Below are 23,533 nucleotides of genomic sequence, written 5' to 3' on the forward strand. Positions count from 1 at the left end.
TAAGGGGGCAGGGTGGGAGAGGGGTTGAGGGAAAAAAAGAGAACTCATAGATATGGACAACAGTGGGGAGAGGAGGTGGGAGAGAGCCTAGAGGGGATAAATGATGATGGAAAAAATTAAATTAAAAAAAACAATCGTTTAGCGATACAGAATTCAACTCAGATATGAATTAGGGTGAGGGATGAATAAAACAGAAAAACTCATTGTAGCAGTTGGAAGAGCCTAGCAAAATGAACTCCTTTAAGGAGAATTATTTTCTGATTATAGAAATGTTCTTATTTAGTTAGCATTACTTCTTATATCAGGACATAGTGTGTGTGTGTGTGTGTGTGTGTGTGTGTGTGTGTATCCTATGTAATAAAGGAGTAATATGCAAACTGACCATCACTCCAACACACAAGATGGCTGCTCCCATGTGGTCAAAGATGGCTGCCCCTATGTGGACACAAGATGGCCACCACAAGATGGCCAGCAGGGGATGGCAGTTGGGAGGGATCAGGCTGGCAAAGGAGGAAATTTGGGGGCAACTGAGCCTTCAGGGAAGGGCAGTTGCGGGGGACCCAGGCCTACAGGGGAGGGAAGTTAGAGGCAAACAGGCTGGCAAGGGAGCAGTTAGGCATCAATGAGGCTGGAAGGGGAGTGGTTAGGGGGTGATCAGGCTGGCAGACAGAAGCAGTTAGGGGCAATCAGGAAGGCAGGCAGGTGAGCAGTTGGGAGCCAGCAGTTCTGGATTGTGAGAGGGATGTCCCAGATTGGAGAGGGTGCAGGCTGCGGGGGAGGGGTATCCTGAATTTCGTGCACCAGGCCTCTAGTATATATATAAAAGCCTAAGTGACCATCGTGACAGAATGACCAGAATGACTGATTGACCAGTTGCTGTGATGTGCACTGACCACCAGGGAGCAGATGCTCAATGCAGGAGCTGCCCCCTGATGGTCAGTGCAACCTTGGCGTGCCACTCAGCCAGAAGCCGGGCGCACAGCTGGTGAGCATAGCTGTGGTGGCGGGAGCCTCTCCCAACTCCGTGGCAGTACTACTGAGTGGCAGCAGTGGGCACAGCAGGCCAGGATGAGTATAAGTGGCGTGGCAGCAGGCCCCAGTTCTGGCTTCTTCCTAGCTGCCTGTCACTTGGGACACTGCTATATCCCTCGGGGGATGTCTGACTGGCCTGCAGAGATGGAGCCTAAACCAACAGTTGGACATCCCCTGAGGGATCCTAGATTGTGAAAGGGTGCAGGCTTGGCTGAGGGACACCCGTGCATGAATTTTGTGCACTGGGCCTCTAGTATATACATACAGGGTGAGGCAAAAGTAGGTTTACAGCTGTGAGTACATGAAACACAGTTCGTTCTGTATATATTTTTAATTATCGTATCATTTTCATATGAGCAACTATAAACCTACTTTTGCCCCACCCTGTATACTCAAGTTCAAATTCAGGCACTATGAAGCAAGCTTTTATTTTATTTTTCTTACAAGTTATCAGGGTTTTGTTTTTTCCCCCTTAAGAAAGCTAATGTGTGTTACCCATCAAAATAACCAGTAAAAAATTTCAGCACAAAATAAAATTTATTCAACAAACTGTTCTTGATGATTTTTAATTGTATTGCCTTCACTTTTTCATAATTCTATCCCAGGGTCTAATGGCTATTGATTGCCCATATACTGGCATTGTGGACTATCGTCAGGTGGCTTTGTCATTTGCCCAGGATTTCCAAGATGCAGGTGGCTCTGTCTTGACCAATTTTGAAGTAAAAGATATTGAAATGGCTAGAGAAAGTCCTTCAAGAAGTGAAGATGGTAAGCCGTCCTTGTCTTTTCTTTGAATACTTGTATTGACTTCTAAACAAATGTGGGACTGCTTTTGGCTGAGATAGTACTTGGGGAGGTCCATCAGGAGCTGGGCTAGAGTTAGGGCATGGAGCTGGAGGCAGGTACAGAAGGTGATATTGGATGTGGGAAAACTGGGGCTTCATTGAGTCTCATGTTGATAGAACTAGGCATTGATCGGACACTTCTGACTGATGTTACAACCTGAGTTGCCAAGGCTGTTTGTAAAGAACTGGAGTTCTGGTGCACAAATTCGTGCACAGGTGGGGTCCTTCGGCCTGGCTGGCAGGCAATTGGACTGATCAGGGCCAGGGGTAGGGGCGGTAGGGGCTGTGGGAGGTTGACCAGCCGCAGGAGGTTGGCTGTGGGAGCGCATTGACACAAGGGGGCAGCTCCTGCATTGAGCATCTGCCTTCGGTGGTCAGTGTGCATCATAGCGACTAGTCAACCAGTTGTTCTGGTCATTTGGCTGTACCAGTTGCTTAGGATTTTGTGTATAGACTAAATGCATGAAATTCGTGCGAGGGCTTTAGCTCTTGCAGCTGTGGCGGCCTGCCTCTGCCCCAGCCCCAGCTTCGTCAGAAAGTCATTCGGCTGTCTAGTCTAATTAGTATATTACACTTTTATTATTGTAGATTAGCCTTCAAATCCTTCCTTAGCTTGTAGGTTAGAGTCAGAATCCCTGGGGATGTTTGTTAAAATTGGAGACTTTAGCATCACCCAGTCTTACTGAAGCAGATTGTCTGTGGATAAGACATGTCTTAGCCATTCCGAACTACCTGCTTTGGGGATTAAAAAAAAACCACCTAAATGAATCGGTTTGTAAATTTTGAATTTGCTTTGGGGAAATTTGAGGGGAAATGTAGTGCTGGGTTTATTCTTCCTTGACAGGTTTTTCTTTTTGGAGATATGGGCCATATGAATCATCCTCCCAGTGTCCTACTAAATTCTAAGATGATGAGCAAAATTCTTAAATAATTAAGATTGTTATAGGTAGGGAGCATAATCAAATGTATTCAAGATAAAAGTAGATCATATTCTTTAACTGTTGCACTTATGTGTTATAAGACTTCGAAATCCCTTGTATCTGATATAAACTAATTTTATAAATACTTTATTATTAGAAAATTTTTTGTGCTTTAAAAACTTTTGCTTCTTTTTACAACCTAGAATCTAAGAGATCCAGTAACCAACATTTGGACAACAAGTGTCATAACATTAGTCCAGTGGGAAATACATACTGATTTATGATGATGCATTTTATAGCATGTTGGTTAGATTTGTAGGCCAGAGAAAAAAAGCTGGGACTGCCTATGCTAGTCATGAAGTGGAGGGAGGTTGATAAGCAGAGATGAAATGAATTCATATAAAATAATCTAAACATGCCAGAGTTTTTTAAAAATATATTTTATTGATTTTTACAGAGTTGAAGGAAGAGGGATAGAGAGTTAGAAATATCAGTGAGAGAGAAACATTGATCAGCTGCCTCTTGCACACCCCATACTGGGGATGTGTCCACAACCACAGTATATGCCCTTGACTGGAATCAAACCTGGGACCCTCGCTCTATCCACTGAACTAAACTGGTTAGGGCCATGCCAGAGTTTTATATATTGTCAAATATGAATTAGTTTAATCTTATTACTTGGTAAAAGCTTCAGGATGAAATGTGGAGAGTAATCATGGTTGTGACAAGAAACTTATTTAAATTTGTTACTATTATGTTTCAAAACCTGTAGGCCTTCTTTTACTAAAAATAAATCTTTCACCAATTCCTTTTTCCTTTTTTTTAGGGATGAAATATCCAATTGTTATAAGGAATACAAAGGTAAAGATTCTTAAGCAAAACTACTTTCCCCTATTTTATCTACTTTCATTCCTTCTCCTTTAAAAAAAAAATATTTTATTTTATTGATTTTAAAGAGAGTAAGAGAGAGAGAAAGATATCGATTGGTTGTCTCCGACACTCACTGGGACCAGGGATTGAACCCAAATCCAGGTATATGAATTGACTGGGAATTGAACCTGCTACCTTCTGGTGTATGAGATGATGTTCAAGCAACTGTGCTACACTGTCCAGGACCCTCTTTCTTTCTTTCTTTCTTTCTTTCTTTCTTTCTTTCTTTCTTTCTTTCTTTCTTTCTTTCTTTCTTTCTTTTTTTTTTAAATAATATTCTATTCTTTTTATTTTTATTTTTAAGTATATTTTATTGATTTTGTACAGAGAGGAAGGGAGAGAGATAGAGAGCTAGAAACATCGATGAGAGAGAGTCATCGATCAGCTGCCTCTTGCACACCTCCTACTGGGGACATGCCCGCAACCAAGGTACATGCCCTTGGCCGGAATTGAACCCGGGTCCCTTCAGTCCCCAAGCCGACGCTCTATCCATTGAGCCAAACCCGTCTCGGCCCTCTTCTTTCTTAAAAAGTTGAATTAACCACCGTGCTGTATTTTGTCATTGAATAAAATTTGTGTAATGTAAGGTTATTCTGAAAGAAATTCTTTGAGAATAATATAACAGTTTTCATTCTAAGAAGGGTTTCATCTTGAAATGTATTCATATAGTGACAGTGGCAGCAAAGAATATGATTTTAAGTACTTGGAGTATTTAATTTTAAGGCAAAACTGATTGATATTTTATTGTTCTACCTGCTTATTTATCTTACCAATACTCTACTAATGAGAAGACTTGGAGCAGGGTGTAGATTGTACAGAGGGAGATAGACTGCCTTCCTTCCTCTTCCCATAATCTAAAACAAGAACTATTTGATGGATAGAAGTATTGCATTCACTGTGTTGTTTCTGAATGATCAGAGTTCAGTCAGGAAAGCAGAGTCCATAATGAGCGTAGTCGGATTTATGGTAGGAATTAGATCTGACACATTGTGAAACCAGCTGGGAAGCCAAGGTTCAGAAGGGGAATTGGTAGATTAGAGGCGTATCCAGCCAGTTTGAGAAGCCAAAGTGTATCCACCTGCTGAAGTAGAACCGAAAATGAGCAGCTCAGGAGGAGATCTGGGGGAGCTCTTGTCTACAACACTTAGTCAGCAGGATCAGTATGTGGGAAGCAGAGCTGGGTGTGGAGCGATAATTCACTTGGTAGTGATTGTTTATCACTACCTTGGCCTAGAGTGACCTTCAATGAATAGTGGCTTGCTGCTTTACTTCTATCTGTCAAATCACATTTAATTCATGTGTTGGTCAACTTTCAGATGGAACCATATAGGGAGGGGATTGTGTCAAGTTGAACCAAATTGACACAGTATAACCGCCCACAGTCCATCCCTTTTCAATTTGCCATCCATTCACACCCCTTATAACCACATTACTTTCCAGATACAGACAGTAATAAAATCATGCTTCTACCTACAAGGCTCAACTATCTTTTATACAAATGAAGACATGCTTATTACCATAACAGAATACCACAAGCTTAAATAACAGAAATTTATTTTGTCACAGTTCTGGAGGCTCACAGTCTAAGATCAAGGTGCCATCAGGACTGGTTTCTAGTAAGACCTTTCTCAGCTTATAGATGGCTGCCTTCTCACTGTGACCTCACTTGGTCTCCTCTGGGCATGCTGATATAGTGACAGTGCTGCTATAGTGACAGAAAGAGGGAGAGAGAGAATATGAAAATGTGAGCACACACTATTTTTTGTGTGTCTTTCTCTTATAAGAACACCAGTCCTGTCAGATTAGGGCTTCACTCCTATGACCTCATTTAACCTTAATGATCTTCCTAAGGCTCTCTCTCTAAGCATAGTCAAATGGGGAGTTGAGGCTTCAACATATGAATTTGGGGGAAAGGGGGACATTTTATAACAACGAGGAAGAAGAAAGAATTGGTTAATTATATACTTCACAGTAAGAAAGAAATAACTACTACATTTCTCATAACTATATTCCTCATTTATGTCACTAATCATGTGGTCATATTTATAATTTCCTTCTTCCACTATCTATTCCATAGTCTCTTGGCCCTTGGCAAGCCTCTCAGCTGGTCATGGTTCCTAGTTTGGCAGGAAAACTCAAACTTTTAATCCTGAAGTGTCTCTGCCATTAGCAGCCCTGCCTGTTTTATGTTATAGTGGTTTTCATCAACTTTTATAGCAATGAGTGGGGTTACCATGAGATAGCCCAGGAGATCTATAGCCCACACATTCTCCTCTGTATCATTCCCAAGCTCTCAGTGTGGTAGCAACTCTCTTTCAGTTACCCCATTCAGTCCCAGGTGGTGTGATTTCTGGTCAGGGCACTTGCCTGGGTTGTGAGCTCGAATCCCAGTAGGGGGCATTCAGGAGGCAAGCTGAACAATAATTCTCTCTTGTCAGTGATGTGTTTCTATCTTTCTCTCCATCTCCCTTCCTCTCTGAAATCAATAAAAAATATATATATTTTTAAAAATTACCCCATTCAGTATAGTAATCTCCTCTGCCTTTTGATTCACTGTCACGAGGAACTCAAAGTGGCCAGGTGTGACAGTATTAACTTCTAGCGTAATGGAACCATTGCTTATTCTCTAATAGAAGCATTTCTCCCTGCCATTAGAGCCCACAGTTGTGGGGCGAGGAAGCAGAAATTGGGATTAGAAGCAGAAACTAGTGGATTATTGTAAGGTGCTACTCCCATTTCTATCTCTTGATTTTCTGACCTGTGGTTCCTGACTATGGGAGAAACATACCATATAGTAGTCACTGATATAGGGCATATAGTGCAGCCGGAAGACCTTGCCCCAGCCCTGCAGGGCATTGCTAGTCAGCTACTGCTGTTACTGAATCTTCAAAAGTCCTTTCCACTTTGTCACCCAGCAGCTTCAGGATGCTGGGGGAAATGATAACATCAGTGAATTCCACAAGCATGAGCTTATCATTATATTTCATTTACTGTAAAATAAGCTCACTGATCAGAAGTAATGCTTCTGGGTAAAATACCATAAAATTGACTAAGTTCACAGATGGTGGTTTCAACAGAAACACTGTGGGCAGGGAAGACAAATCTATATCAGTGAGGACTAAGTGCTGCCCCCCTTCCCTTTATTTGAATTGGGAGATTGAGCATTCTCCCAACAGCAGATTGAGTGGCTATCGACACATCAGCCTTAGTAAGTCCATGTTGCTGACCCCACACATCGCCTCTATCCTTACTGCCATATCATTTAGTTTGTGAAGTCATTGGGTAAGGACAGAGGTGGCTGGGGAAAGAGGCTAACCAATGTCCACAGAGCAGGTCACCTTGTCTATGATTATTAAAATCTTTCTCTGCCCCAGTTACTCTTCAGTGAGCATCCATATGGAACTTAAACACCTTTATCCTCCGAGCCTTTTTGGAGAGGTCCCTTCACACATGCCTCTTCTCCAGAGCTCCTTTTCCTGACCAGCCAGCCTAACCGTTAGTCATTGCACGTGCAACTGTATAGATGCCCACCTCTAGCCATCTCTCCTGAGAGAGAGAAACAACCAGTACAGTGTTCAAGGTGCTACCTGCTGGGAGCATTTCCGCAGGCCTTTGAGCCACTCTCAGGTGGGGCTCTGGTGCTGCCACTGTTTACTTTTTAGTGGTGCCAGGATGGTGTGCAGAACCATTTGTAAACCAGGCCTCTGTTTTTCCTTCTTTGGCTGAGTGTAGAGAATTTGGTATGGGGGCACACAGGCAAGTTGAGAGGAAGGAGGTAATTTTTTTGTTAATTCTCACTCAAGGATATTTTTTTCCCATTGATTTTTAGAGAGAGGGGGAGAGAGAGAAACAGATGTGAGAGACACATCAATTGGTTGCCTCCTGCACACATGCTCTGACCAGAGCCAGGGATCTAACCTGCAACCCAGGTACATGCCCTTGACTGGGAGTCGGACCCATAACCCTTCAATGCATGGGCCGATGTTCTAACCACTGAGCACACCGGCCAGGGCAGGAGGAGGTAATTTAGTAGGAGTAGGAATCATGAGTATTTGAGCCACTTGCCTTTGCGACTTATTTATGCCTGCAGGACCTATCCAACCCTGATCTTGTATACTCGACTTCCTCTTGATAACAGAGTGCCACTGCACACACCCAGTTTTGTGGCTTGGTGAGTCAGACAATACCCTCTTAATAATGGGTAGTTCACATGGTAGCTTGGTGGGCTGTGGTCAAATGTTGAGTTAGAGCCAGAAGCACTTTGTCAGAAGGAGGATAATTATCTGCAAAGGATGGTATAACTCCTCCAAAGTTGTAAAGTTCTGTGCTTGGATTTCACCTTCAGGGGCCTTCCAACGTCTCCGTAAAACATGACTCTGCCCCAGACACTTTGAGTCCCGTCAGATCTGCTGGCAGAGCAACCAGCGTCTCTATTCAAAGAACTATTAAAAGTCTGTTTCTGCCCCTCCTTACAGGTTATTTTCACTAGAGTATGGCATCATATGATGGCTGATAAGCAGGGGATACCAGTGGGTTATATTTCACTCACAATTGCTAAAATTGTTGACTTTCATTTTGACATATTCCTTTAGTATAGTTAAATAATAATTTAAAATTTTGTGTCAATTTGCCAAGTTGAACATCTGTGCTTTTATGAGATTAAAAGAAAAAGAATTTTTTAAAAAATGAACTTTTGAAGGGAGAATTTAGAAACTAAAATGTATAGATTGCATATAGGAGAAAAGTCTGTTTCACTTATGAAATAGCAATAGAGGTGAATAGTTTAATTTTTTAAAGAAATATATATTTTAACAAATGCTGTATCATTCATTGTTTACCTAATTTACATTTTGGATGTGAAATCAGTGTGAATGTAATTATTGTTTCATCTATTGTATATCATAAAATGATTTCAGAGACCTGTGATAGTTTTTAATCATATCTCCCTTTGGAACTGTTCCTTGAGGGGTTTTTTTTTTTTTTTTTTAAGAGAACCGTTAAATTCTTAGAATGCTGGTACCATTCTACACATTCTCTTATCATTACATTTGTCATGTGGCTTATCTACGTTTTATGTCTATGAGAGAATTGCTGGCATTTCAAGTAAGGACTGGTAGATTCATATCACATGAAATATTTTCTTGTACTTCTATATCATTCCAGATGAACAGGAAAGATATTAACCAATGTAGAAGTCATGTTTTGTTGTTGTTGTTAACATAATCCCTTGACTTAAAGTGTCTTAAAACTACCATGGTTTTGCCTAGCTAATTTGAATTCACTGTAGAGAAGTTTCATCTGATTTTTGCCAGAAGTGTGACTTGCATATAACTCTTGGAAAGAGGCTTACCTCGGTAGGTGAGCAAAAATAGGATGCATACAAAGTTAGGCTAAGGCTGAACCACTAAGAGCTGAAAAGAAAGAGAATATTAAGACAGATGAGAACTCTGAGGCTTTAGAAACAGGTCATCTGGGGAGGAAATCTAAAGACAAATTACCCGAGCCAGGAGATGCTAGTTTTTACTGTGTGAGAAGTTAAGAGATGGGAATTGGAGTGTGGTGGTGAATTGGGGTTAAATGAAATTATTTAGGGAATAGGGTAGTAAATTGGCTAACCCTAGCGGAGTTCATCTAAAAATATGTGGGTGATTATCATAAATAAAATTTATGGGGAAATACCACAGCCTAAGATTAGCTGTCTCCTAGTTGTTAAAGCAAACCTAGACTGTAGTGTGTGTTCTCAGTAAATATGGATTGAATGAATGGGGTTTTGAAAGTAGCCCCCGTTTGCAAAGTAGACATTGATCAGGAAGGAGAAATTGGTTGGTGGTGGGTTACCGTTATAGTGTGATGCAACCTGATAATTATCAATATAATTACTCATAGATAAGATAGGAGAAGCTGTTTGAAATACAGAGGCAGCCAAACTGGTGAGGGGGACATCTAACTGAAGTTTGCTTCATCATGCAACAAATAGTTAAGAAGTTCTATGGTCTTAGTAAAATGTGTGTGTGTGTGTGTGTGTGTGTGTGTGTGTGTGTGTGTGTGTTTGTGTTGTGTGTATCTTGTTAAGTATTCTCACTAAGTATGTCAACCATTGAATCATTAAATACAAAATTTAAGGTGACATCCTCTTGCTTGCCACTAGCCTAAGTTTCTAGCTGCCACCTAAATGCTGAAGAATTTGTTTTGCTGTTACTTGCATTTAATTTCCTCTTTTAAAAGGAATAAAAAGAAAAATGTCCTTTTCTGTATACTTATTTATTGTCTCTTCTATCACCTGTTTTTCTGCTCACTAAAAATCACCGTCTTCTCTTACACACCAGGGAGAGCAAGTTCAGTGTCAGTACGTGGTGACGTGTGCAGGACTTTACTCAGACCGTATTTCCGAGCTGAGTGGCTGCAGTCCTGATCCTCAAATTGTACCATTTCGGGGGGATTACCTGCTCTTGAAGCCAGAAAAATGCTACCTTGTGAAAGGAAATATTTATCCGGTAGGTATGATGCTTTTTCAGTCTCATCCTTCTCAAGATGACGGGACAGAAAGGGAATGAAACAAAAACTTTTATCTGGGTCAGAACTAAGAGATATTTTGAAGGACTTTTTCTCTTTTTCTCTTATGGTTAAATTCCCAAACATTTATTCTGATATTATAGTCATTAACTTATACTAAATTGTCCACAAGTACATGTCTTCAGAAAGCATGAGTGCATCATGGGAAGGGCTAGCAAGAAATAACCCAATTCTCCCTCCTATCTGGTGGAGGGAACACTCATAAGAGAACTTGCCCTTTTTGCATGCCCAGATACCCAGCCCTTTCTCTCAGTTCTACCCATAGGTGAGAAAAAGGGGCCGTGGCCACTCTGTAGTTCATGTTGGAGAAGACAGAGCCCTTTAAATGAAGAGTTCATTCTGCATGGAAATACTAGGTTGAGCCAGTATTTATTCCCCTATTTAGTGTTTTTGACCTTGCCAAAACATCCATTGCATGTGCTCTATCCCAGTACATTCCCACTTTACAGAAGCCTTTGCTATGAATGTGTTAGTGTTTCTGGTAGCTCTGATTTTACTTGCCAGCCACATACACCCCGAGTTGGAGATGTGTTGGGAGAGTAGGCTGGGGAATAACCTGAAGGAGGACAGTTCTTTTTTTCTTTTTCTTTTTATCCTTACCTAGAAAGAAGAATAGATGGGAGTGTATATTAGTGTCAATAACATCAGTGTTTTCTGTGTGGGATCCCTAGGCAGAAAAGTGTAAATAAAAAGTATATCTCAGTACAGATCAAAATAATACAAATTAAATGCATGGGAAGAAAGTGATTTATATTGCCAATTGAATATTTGCATGCATGCTAAAATGCCGTATGGAACAGGGCTAACAGTTCTTTGCTGTGTTAAATCCATAGGTCCCAGATAGCCGGTTTCCTTTCCTAGGAGTTCACTTCACACCCAGGATGGATGGCAGCATTTGGCTAGGGCCTAATGCAGTTCTTGCCTTTAAACGAGAAGGCTACAAACCCTTTGACTTCAGTGCCAGAGATATTACGGATGTAATTACCAAGAGGTAACTAACCTACTTTAAAAAGTGATTGTATGTGTTAATATTTTTAACATGTGAAATTTTGCCTTTCTTAAAATTCTATTTATTGGGTAAAATCTCACATTTGTGATTATTATGTTGATTTTTTATTGATTTAAATTAAGAGCTTTGAAGAATAAGAATAATGCTTTACCCCCATTTGACCCAGTAATCCCACTTCTAGGAATATATCCCAAGAAACTAGAAACACCAATCAGAAAGGATATATGCACCCCTATGTTCATAGCAGCACAATCTACAATAGTCAGAATTTGGAAACAGCTTAGGTGCCCATCAGCAGATGACTGGATCAAAAAACTATGGTACATCTACACAATGGAATACTATGCTGCCATAAAAAAGAAGGAATTCTTATCATTTGCAGCAACCTGGATGGAATTGGAGAACATCATGCTGAGTGAAATAAGCCAATCAATGAAAGAGAAACACCACATGACCTCACTCATTTGTGGATAATAAAGAACATTATAAACTGATGAACCAAAAGATAGATATAGAGACAGTATATCAACAAGTAGACTGTCAAATTACAGTGGGGAGGGGAGGAAGATCTGGGGGAGATAATAGATCAACCGAAGGACTTTTATACATGCATATAAGTACAACCAATGGACACAAAACTCTGGGGAGGGAGGGGATGTGTGGGAGGGAGGGAGGGGGCAAAAAAAAATCAAAATATATTTTAAAAAAATAAATAAATAAAAGAGAGAGAGAGAAAAAAAAAGAATAACGCTTTAAGTACCTCAGGGAAATTCTGATGATCCAGGGTGAAGTCTTGGTTAAAAATAACAAGACCAAGACCCAGTCACATACGTACGTGACAATCCAAACCTCGTTTTGCTAGCCTTCTAGTTGCATTTGGGGGCGGGGGAAAAGTTTCAAAATCAGTAGATGGCTTACTTTGATAAAGTGATTTCAAGCCAGTCACCATCATTTTGAAAACCACTGGAGAACCTTCGGAGAACCAAAGTTGTTTCCATCTGTGGAAAATTAACAATGTGTTGACCCAAAACACAGAATCTTTACTTTATTGTAAGAACTCAGTAAGGTGTTGTTTGTGTTTTGGGGGGAAAGGTTCATTTTAGCAGTGTTGCTCTCCAGAGGTTTTCACATCAAAAATTGCTAGAAAGCTTTTTTAAGCTGTACTTGAATTTCACCTTCTACAGATTCTGAAACAGGTTTGGGATGGGGTTTTCTAGCATGTGTGCTTAAAAATACATATATACATAGATTACACAAAGTCTCATGGGAGAATCATTACTGGAATATCTTCCCGCTGGCTGATAAAAACAACAAACAAAAAGTGGTAAACATCTATCTTACTTCTTTAATGTCCTGAGATAAAAGCATGTTTTGAAAGCATGTAACATTTGTATCAGAAAGCCTTTTGGTTGGCAGACGCCACAGAATTCTAGTTTGAAACCAGCATTCTCAGGTCATCTAAGTGTGAAAGGTGTTTACTTTTGGTTTTGGTTTCTTTCCTTTGATGAGGCTTCCTTCTTCTAGTGGCCAAAGGTTGATTTTTTTTTAATATGTGGTTTTTCTGACTTTGCCTAGATTTCTGTGATGCCCCTGTCCAAGTCTAATAGTTGTAAAGATGTTTCATAGTAATAAAGGATTCCTTTCTCTCAAAGGCTTTGTTTTCTGTTTCCAGTGGCTTGATTAAACTGGTGTCCCAGAATTTCTCCTATGGAGTCAGTGAGATGTATAAAGCCTGTTTTCTCAGTGCCACGGTGAAGCACCTTCAGAAGTTTATCCCTGAAATTACTGTCAGTGATATACGAAGGTAAGAAAAAGCCATCAGGGTTGTAAACAGTCATGATTTAGGGGAACTTGGGAGGTGGTTCTGGCTTGGTGATTCATAGGCTCCCTGTCAGTCAGTGTGTCCACTGAATTTTTGTGTGCTCCCTTTCCCAGCAAGTTGTTGTATCCCCTTTGCAGTGCACGAGTTGGGTATCGCTGCATGGTGGCCCTCAGTGCTGGGACTACCTCTACCATTTATAATTATCTAGACTACCTTACAGCATTAAATGGAAATCTCCATTGCATCTGTATTGATATGCCACCCTTACCTCATGTCTAGCTATCACTCATAATAAAAAATAAATCTTGTCTGAAATTTTTTCAAAAAGATTTTTTTATTGATTTCTAGAGAAGAAGGGAGATGGTTGGGGGGGAGGGAGAGGAGGGAGGGAGGAGAGAGAGGAGGAGGAGAGAGAGAGAGAGAGAGAGAGAGAGAGAGAGAGAGAGAGAGAAACATCAATGTGAGAGTGAAACATCAGTTGGCTGCCTCCTGCACACCCCTTACCAGAGATTGAGCTCAAAACCTAGGTATGTGCCCTGAACCAGAATCGAACTGTCAACCATTTGGTTAACAGGATGATGCCAACTAACTGAGCCATACCATCCAGGGCTTGTCTGAAATTTTAAGATCTCCCTGGCCTTGGCCTCTTGTGATTCCAAAACCTTTTTACTTTAATTCTGTGTAAGATCAATGGTCACCACATTGACTAATTAGGTAATAAACACATTACAGTACTATTTTGTTTGATTCTTAAAACATTCTAGAAACACACTCCTGTACTTGGCATCTTATCTTGCTTCTTCTCTACTGCTTTTTTTCGTTTGGGGGATCCTACTCCACTTAGCAACTATATTTTCAGGAAAGAAGTGGGAAGTAGTGTATTAGGTCTAGTAATAATTAATGTCGTTTTCTAATACTTTTTAAAAAAAATATATTTTATTGATTTTTCACAGAGAGGAAGAGAGAAGGATAGAGAGTTAGAAACATCGATGAGAGAGAATCATCAATCAGCTGCCTCTTGCACACCCCCTACTGGGGATGTGCCCGCAACCAAGGTACATGCCCTTGCCTGGAATCGAACCCGGGACCTTTCAGTCCACAGGCCGACGCTCTATCCACTGAGCCAAACCGGTCCCGGCAGTTTTCTAATTCTTTTTAAAATCGAATTTATTTAAACAATACAACAAAATTTAATCAACAATATAGTTGCCGTTGTTTTCTACTACTTGTGCCCAATGCTCAGGAAGCATTTTAATCCTTCTGTTGTAAAATTCTTGTGATTTTGATGCAAAAAATTCGGTCAATGCATTTTTGAGGCATTCTTCATTATTAAATTTTTTTCCAAGAAGAAAGTTTTGCAAAGAACGAAACAAATGGTAATGGGAAGGGGCAATATCAGGAGAATATGCAGGTTGAGGGAGAACTTCCCATTCCAACTGGCGCAGTTTTTCAGCAGTGATTCTTGCAGTATGCGGTCGTGCGTTATCGTGGTGAAGAATTACGCCCTTCCGATTAATCAGCGCGGGTTCTTTTTCTCTTAAAGCTTGGGCTAACCTTTCCAATTGGGCACTATACACTGCACTTGTCATGGTTTGGGTAGATGGTAAAAGTTCATAATGAATTCCTTTAAAATTCCTCCAAACACACAACATCACTTTTTTCACATGCAAGTCAGGTTTTGGCGTGGGCTGTGGAGCCTCATTTTTGTCCAACCATTGAGGCCGCCTTTTCAATTAACATACAGCACCCATTCTTCATCTCCGGTAACAATTTGCTCTAAATACGGCAAACGGTTTTGACGAGAGAGGAGCGAACTGCAAATTGTGACTCTTTGATTACGGTTGTTGTGGGTCAACTCATGAGGAACCCATTTTCCAAACTTTTGGACTTTGCCAAGTGCACGCAATTGATTGGAAATTGTTTTTTGAGAACAATTTAAAGTTGTCGCAAGCTCTTGTTGGGTAATTTGAGGATTTTGCACCAAAAGAGCTTGAAGAGCTTCTTGATCAAAATTGGACACACGGCCTCGACCACTCTAGTCATCTAACGAAAAATTTCCCTCGCGAAATTTCTCAAACCAACGCTGGCATTTTCTGGCGCTAACTGCATCTTGACCAAGAGCACTACAGATGTTTTTTGCAGCCTCACTTGCTTTTCTTCCTAATTGGAACTCGTAAAGCATGCAGTGCCGAATATGCTCTTCATCCGCCATCATCTTAGCCCTAGTTTTGCAACAAAAACCAAACCAAACACAAACTTTTTCAAGCAAAACTTGTTAATTGCACTTCACACGTTCTGTAGATACCACGTGTTTGAAGGTTATGTCAATACAAGTCAACGCCAAGCAAGATTTTAAACGAATGTTTAAAAACGACATTAATTATTACTAGACCCAATAGTAAATATCAATGTGAGTCAAAGGAAGGATTACTTAAATTGTTTTGGTGATTTTTTTTGTTTTGTTTTGTCTTGTTTTTTTTCCTTAAAGGTCAAAAGCTTTCTAAACTAGATCTGTAAATTGTCCTAAATACTACCTAAATACTTTCCTTTTCTCTTTGGTGACATTTGTATGGAGCTCACCTTTTCCTCCCCAAATAAACCATTTGGTAGGCCTCATCAGCAGTGTCCTCTGAGGTACTCCCCTCCATGAATCCATCCCATGAATCTTCAGAGAACTAAATGTCTGTCGCCTCGGTAACAGCTGCAGAACTTGCCTGGTGTAAAATGTCAGCAGCTTGGCTATCTGGGAAGAGAGCAGTCATCACGTCAGCTGTCTCCCTTAGGGGAACGTCCTGCTCAGTCTGGCTAATATATCATTTGCAGTCCAGCCTTTTTGATCCTTAGAAGACCTACTAAAACCCAGCTAATGTTTTACTCTTATCTCTCTCACCCCTCTACTTACCTTTAGAAATGGAAGGAATAAAAATATCTAGGCTTTATTTTCTTTCACTCATCTATATATAAAAAAAAGGCTTTTCTGTTTTTAGTGGTTTGCTTTAGCAAACTTATGTTTTATATCTGAAAATAAGTTGGTCAAATCTGGTGTCTGTTACTGCTATTGATATTCCTTGGAAAAGACAATAGGTGTATAAATAGTTGCAGTGAATTCACTAGTACTCATATTTGATTACCACCCTTTTGTAAAAGCCTGAGGGGAACGCTTTAGACCAGTGGATTTCCTAAGTTAGAACTGGACTGGGCTGGTGGGTTTTGGGGAACACTTCTCTGTCTCTGGGTGTGAGGGTGCTGATTTCAGTTACCAGTTTCTTTTTATTTATTTATTTATTTAATTAATTAAATATATTGATATTTTATTGACTTTTTTTTGCCCCCCTCCCTCCCTCGCACACATACCTTCCCTCCCCAGAGTTTTATGTCCATTGGTTGTACTTGCAATATATGCATGTATACAAGTCCTTCGGTTGCCAGTTTCATTAGCAGGTAGTAGAGAAGAGTATGCAGCGCTGTAGGCAGGTGCATTTAGGGACAAACTCACCCCAATCACAGATTAGTCTCTCTTTGGAGATAGATAAATAATTCCATTTACTCCTTCCCTTTTATTCAGTTTTTATCATGATTAAATGGGGGAAATTATCAATAAAAAAGAAAGTTATAGAAGATATGTTTGATACCATTTATATAAAGTTATTCGATACCACATGTTATTTATGGATTGCACATGTAATGTGAAAATAAAAACAAATACAGTGGTAGACACCTAATTCAGGAGAGTGGTTCCTGTGGGGAGAGGAGGGAATGGGATCCAGAGAGGTCCACAGGGGCTATTATCGTATCTATAATGCTTTATTTCTTAAGCTGTTTGTTAAGAAAACAGGTGTGCATCGTATTAGTCTCTGTACTTTGTCATATGCCTGAAATATTAAATAATGATAATAAAAATGATTAATAGACTTTCCCGCATTGTGAAGTTCAGATCTTGCTTATCATGCAACCCATCGTGGTAAAACATAAATGCTGTACCAGTAATATTGAGACAGAAGCATATTAAGCAGTTCTGGATCATAAAAGAGAACTGAAGCAGCACTTTTAGTGGGATATTTAGCTCAGGATGATGTTTTTAAATTTCAGTAACCACCAATGAGCATCCGGCTTGACTTCTCATTGCCTAGCCAGAGTATCTTGGACAGTAACTTAACTGGTGAATATTAGATTGGAATGTAAAGTTATAATCTGTCAATATATATGCATCAGGCATAAAGATTTCTTGTTAAATATGATTTCAAAGGTTCTTAATTTTGCTCTAAGCTCCTTTAACTTGCTCTGTTGTTAATTTGGACATAGTAATCTAATAGCAGTTTGTATCTGTTAACATTGCAAGGATGTAAAAGATAAAGACATAAATGCCAAGATCTCCTCTTGTCTCACTCTTCACTTTGAAAAATTTCTTATTTGGGGAATTCTAGAGTAAATTTTCAGGCAAGATGTTTTCATCCTGAGTGATAGCTAAAGACTATACTGTGTCATTGTGAAATGCAAAGGTGAGAGCCAGATATTCCTGCAGTAAAGGTGATCTTGATCAGTGTTTGTTAGTATTGGCACTATTGAAATTTGGGGCCAAATAAGTCTTTGGTGTGGGAGACTGTCCAGTTCACTGTAGGATGTTCAGCAGCATCTCTGACCTCTACTGACTAGATGCAGGCAGTACTTCCTTGTTAAGGCAACCAAAAATTTCTGCAGACGTCACCAAATGTCCTCTAGGGGGCAAAATCTCTCTTGGTTGAGAACCAGTAAACTAATAAATTTGATAACCCGCACACTACCCAACACGAAGAGAGTCTAGAGAAAGTATAATAAAAATTCGTTGAAATACATATAGCCGGGAGTGCGAGAAAGTAAGGGGTATCCCAGAGCAAGGACTGAAGGGAAGCAGAAAACCCAAATACTGAGAGGAATTGGCGCTTGCTGCTGTCCTGGAGGGATGGGGAGGATTAGCTAATTTTTATATAAATATAGCTATGTTTTATTTTTAATTGCTTTGTGATTTAAAGTAATGCAGATCTTAAGTGGTCAGTGAATTTTTCCTTTTGTATAAACTCATGTATCAACCACAGAAAACAAGATATAAAAAGAAAGTTATAGAAGATATGTTTGATACCATTTTAGGGACTTGTATTTTAGTTGCTACTCAAGTGCTGGAAAGGAGGTCTTGGATCTGTAAAAGTAAAAAGTTGGAACTGAGCCAAGACCGGTTTGGCTCAATGGATAGAGCGTCGGCTTGGGACTGAAAGGTCCCAGGTTCGATTCTGGTCAAGGGCATGTACCTTGGTTGCGGGCATATCCCCAGTAAGGGGTGTGCAAGAGGCAGCTGATCGATGACACTCTCTCATTGATGTTTCTAACTCTCTATCTCTCTCCCTTCCTCTCTGTACAAAATCAATAAAATATATTAAATAAATAAAAAAAGTTGGAACTGAGTCCCTGGAAAAGAGGTCCAGGGACTCTTGAAGGGCTGCACCCTCAGTGAAAAGGAAGTCTTAAAAAAAGACCCTTGGCACCAGGACGTGTGAAGGAATTTTATCTGTCCTGGTCTTGAGGGAAGGGGGAAAGAAGGGTGGGTAGAATCTCCTAAAAATCTGGAACCCTGGGCCTCTCCTCATAGCTGTTTGGAGTTTGAATTTATACCACCCAGCTTAATTTAGGAACATTATACTGAGGAGCTAATTTAAAAAGTAGGCCCAGACTTGTTCGGATCCTGCTTCAAACTATTTCTTCTTCTCACTCTCTCTCTCACTTTAACCAGGAGAGACAGAGAGAGAGAGAGAAAGGGAGGGAGGAGGAGGTAAGGATGGAAGAAAGGAGGGAGAGAGAGAAAATAAGGGTAATCTGATTACAGACTAAATACCGCCGGGACCGGTTTGGCTCAGTGGATAGAGCGTCGGCCTGCGGACTGAAGGGTCCCGGGTTCTATTCTGGTCAAGGGCATGTACCTTGGTTGCGGGCACATCCCCAGTAGGGGGTGTGCAAGAGGCAGCTGATCGATGATTCTCTCTCACTGATGTTTCTAACTCTCTATCCCTCTCTCTTCCTCTCTGTGAAAAATCAATAAAATATATTTAAAAATAAATAAATATTAATGATACTAAGCAATAATTAATTAATTTATTTTTAAAATAAGTTTTTTAGTCTGGCTGGCGTGGCCCAGTGGATGAACGTATATCTGAGTGATCATGGTTCAATTCCCAGTCAGAGCATATGCCCAGGTTTCGGGCTTGATCCCCATTGTGTGGTGTGCAGGATGCAGCTGAGCAATGATTCTCTCTCATTATTGATGTTTCTGTCTCTCCCTCTCCTTTCCTCTCTGAAATCAATAAAAATACATTTTTTAAAAGAATTATTTTAAAAGAAATATACACTATAGTGAAATGATGTGCCATCTGTAATCTGCTTTTAAATAATCCAGTGAAGAGAGGTGGGCAGTGAGTGTAAATATAAATGAAACAAGATTGGCTATGTTGATGATTTATTGAATCTGGATAATACATACATGGGAGTTTATTATACTGTTCATTCTATTTTTGTACATGTTTTAAAATTCCATTTTAAAAAAAGTGTTCCCAGGATGGCAATACCTCTGGAGCACCGGATAGAAGCAAATGTAAAACCTCTGCGAAGGGACAAAACCTCAACCCAACCCCACAATTTCCCCCCAGATAGAGTCCTGCTGAACAGAAACTCTTCACCGAAAGTTATAAAACACCATAGGCGAGAGTAAGCAGATAGAATAAATACCAGAATAAGACCCCACAACTTTGAGTAATGGTAATATTAGAAACCATAAAGTAAATATGCTTCAGTGAATTAAAAACAAAAGGAATGGAAAACATGAATAAGAACAAAAACAAAAAAGCAAAACTTAGGCAAATTTGGAAACCAAATAATTAGAATTTCTAGAAATGAAAAATATAGTTCTTAAATTTTAAAATTCAAATGACTAAGTTTGATAACTGGTTAAACCTTAAGAGAAAATCAGTAAATTAAAATTTGAAGCATTTACTATAGAAAAATGTTGCAAGACAAATATAGATCATGTGGGTAGATACTAAAGACATCAAAAAGAAAATGAGAAGATTCCAGCCTACATTTCAGAGAAGTTCCAGAGAAATTGAGAAGAGGTAATACTTTGAAGAGTGCCTGAGAATTTTCTGGAATTGTCAAAAAGACGAAATTCAGGATGCAAGTGAATCTCATCTGAATAAATAAAATTAAATGCAAGAATAGAAATAGATTATATAACTTTCAAGACAGTAAAGGAGGAAAAAAGAATATAGAAAACTTAGTAAGTCAAGAAGGAAATGTGAAAATACCAGAAACCCCCCAGTAATACCCCAGTGATATGGTAGAAATCAAACATTTCAGTAATTACAGTACATGTAAATGTACTTAATAGTTTGAGATGGAGATTGTTAGATTGGACTTTAAAAATCCATCTAAATACTACCCAAATGTTTATTAGAAGAAAGATGAGTACTGGGTTCATTTCAGATAAAATACACCATAAGGCAAAAATTATTATTAGAGGTTAAGAGGATCACCATAAATTTATTGCATATATATAAATGAAGTACTACAGAAAATAAAAACTAACACAACTGTAAGCAGAAAACAACAAATCCACAACTATGGTGAGTGATCTTAGGTCTACTGATAGAAGACATCAAGCAAATAAAATATACATTTGAATAACACTTGATCTAGTAGATTCATAAGACTCCCCCACCCCTATTACAGAATACTTGTGTTACAGGAAGTGGGTGTGGGGGAAGAGAGAGAAACCTCGATGTGAGAGAGATACAGTGATTTGTTGCCTCCCGCACATTTCCCCAACGGGGCCGGGGATCAAACCTGCAGCCCATGTACATCATGTGGGCCTGTGCTCAAGTAACTCAGCCACACCTGCTAGGGCTGGCTGACTGCATCTTGTGTTCTAAGTATCTGATTCTTGGAAATGCTTACAGTTCAAAAAAATCTTGTCCAGATTTCTCTGCAGGCTTCTGTAAGGCAGATTACTTATCTTTATTGTAGAACCTTTCACCCTTGTTATTTTTACTTCTTGCATATGAATAGTTTAGCTGTGTACCTTCAGGCAGGTTACTTTATCACTCTATGTTTCTTCACTGTTAAGTATAAACTGTTACCAGCCTCTTAGAGTTGTTGCAAGGATTAAATGAGAGAATTCTTTTTTTTTAATTTTATTTAATTTTATTTATTTATTTTTTTACATATTTTGTTGATTTCCCCCCCTCAGAATGAGAGAATTCTTAACACTGAGTAAGCAATTGGTAAATAATGGCTATTGTTATCATTATCTCTCCTCAGCCACGCTGAGGCCTCAGAGGGCAGAGCCCCAGATTGTTCTCAGTATTTTATTTAAGTACTTACCTGCGTTGGCCCAGAATCAATAAAAATGTTTATTAATTTATTGTCCTATTTCTTGAGTTTTGGTGGTGTGTATAAGGCAGGTATTTTCAAATTGTGTTTTCTTGAGCAGATTCAATGAAGGTGCTTTTGGAGTCTAAAAATATTTTACTCACATTTCATCTGTAAATTTCTAAACTACTTTAAAAACAAAAAATCTAATTTGTAATCTCATGTTATAAAACAGCACTTTAGTAGTAAAGTCTCTTACTGTTTTAACATACTATCAAATTAGTTTTTGTTCTTATCTTGTTATCTTTTTAAATAATTGAAGGTTAGTCCAATATTGAAGACCAAACTGTTAAAAATTAAAACAACCTTCAAAATAAGAAATTGCTGCCATTTTCAAATATTTTTCTGCATAAATTTTAATAGTGTACAGTCAAAACAAAACACAAAAATAGTACTCTATGGTGGATTTAGGAATGCATTGGCATGCATATCTCCTACTTTTATTGCTTTGTATTAATCAGAAGAGCCTTATTTTAATTTATTGAATTTATAATAAATTCATTTTATACATTTAAATAAAAATACATTTATTCTAATTAAATATGGATTTATCTACTACTTTGGAAAGAAAAGATATTTGTAACTTACCCATTGGTAAATTCATTTGATGAGCATTTATTGGCACTGTTACGTGGCAGGTATTAAGGATATAAGTTTAAAGGCTGTAACTGACAAGCCTATTGGGTTTCCACATGATTGTGCATTTAGAAGTATAAAGACTTTAATATTTCAGAACACCTTGAGACCACTGACTTATAAAGTGTCCCATTTCTTCCAGTCAGTTGACTGCGACTTTTGGTTTTGCAGAGGTCCAGCTGGAGTAAGAGCCCAAGCTCTGGATCAAGATGGAAATCTGGTAGACGATTTTGTATTTGATGGAGGAGATGGGGTTATTGGAAGTCGCATTCTTCATGTGAGAAATGCACCGTCCCCTGCTGCTACTTCGTCCCTTGCAATTTCTGGAATGATTGCAGATGAAGTACAACAGAGATTTAAACTGTAAATAATGGAAGGAGCTAGCTACACGTTTTAATCACCACATTCAGCAACATCCACAAGAACGTACTCATTAAATTCTTTAATTTCTAAAAAATGGTTTGAAAGTGGCATTTTTAGTTATCTCATGTAATAACCACTGAATTGTTAAACTAATATAACAGAGAAATAGTTTTTTAAAGACCATGCTCTTTTATTTAGTGAATAAAGAGGAAAGGTACAGTTGTACCTGTCCTGAATCCTTGATTTCTTTTTGTTGTTGTTAATCCTCATCTGAGGACATTTTTTCCATTGCTTTTCAGAGAGAGTGAAAGGGAGGAGAGTGGAGGATATATATATATAGAGAGAGAAGGGGGGAGAGAGAGAGGGAGAGGGAGAGGGAGAGGGAGAGGGAGGGAGAAACATTGATATGAGAGAGACACATTAATTGGTTGCCTCCCACACTCAACTGCAACTGAACCAGAGATAGAACCTGTAACCCAAGTACGTGCTCTTGACCGGGAATTGAACCCACGACCCTTTGCTTTGTGGGCCAATGCTCTAACCACTGTGCAATGCTGACCAGGACTTGACTTTCTTAATTGACGTTGCCCTCACCAACCATAATCTAGAGATTCAGCTCTTTTGGAATTTCTGGGAATGATGGCACAAAAATTTGCTTATCCCCTTAATCTTTTGGCTTTAGAGTAAGCTTTTTGGTCTCTTGTAGTCAAGAAAATATAATATAGATTACAAACCTTTTAGTTTTTTTTTGTTTTGTTTTTTTAATTTTTATTGATTTCAGGGAGGAAGGTAGAAGGAGAGAGAGAGATAGAAACATCAATGATGAGAGAGAATCATTTCATTGATCAGCTCCCTCCTGCATGCCCCTACTGGTGATCGAGCCCACTACCCAGGCATGTGCCCTTAACCGGAATTGAACCAGGGACCCTTCAGTCTGCATGCCAATGCTGTATCC

The 23,533-nt window shown here is 39.3% G+C and overlaps 1 protein-coding gene across 2 annotated transcripts in view; it reads left to right on the forward strand.

Moving 5' to 3' along the window:
• L2HGDH (L-2-hydroxyglutarate dehydrogenase) overlaps nucleotides 1-23,326 on the forward strand; it is a 38,863-nt gene extending 15,537 nt beyond the window's left edge. For both annotated transcript variants that reach the window (XM_036437421.2, XM_036437417.2), the window contains 6 exons: nucleotides 1,638-1,800; nucleotides 3,624-3,658; nucleotides 10,054-10,221; nucleotides 11,134-11,291; nucleotides 12,982-13,113; nucleotides 22,387-23,326. In XM_036437421.2, the coding sequence (XP_036293314.1) occupies nucleotides 1,638-1,800; nucleotides 3,624-3,658; nucleotides 10,054-10,221; nucleotides 11,134-11,291; nucleotides 12,982-13,113; nucleotides 22,387-22,582 (852 nt within the window). In that variant the 3' untranslated portion in view covers nucleotides 22,583-23,326. The remainder of the gene's footprint in view (nucleotides 1-1,637; nucleotides 1,801-3,623; nucleotides 3,659-10,053; nucleotides 10,222-11,133; nucleotides 11,292-12,981; nucleotides 13,114-22,386) is intronic.
• The last annotated feature ends 207 nt before the right edge of the window (nucleotides 23,327-23,533 follow it).

This window comes from Pipistrellus kuhlii, unplaced genomic scaffold, assembly GCF_014108245.1.
Source record: "Pipistrellus kuhlii isolate mPipKuh1 unplaced genomic scaffold, mPipKuh1.p scaffold_m20_p_1, whole genome shotgun sequence".
Lineage (NCBI taxonomy): Eukaryota > Metazoa > Chordata > Mammalia > Chiroptera > Vespertilionidae > Pipistrellus > Pipistrellus kuhlii.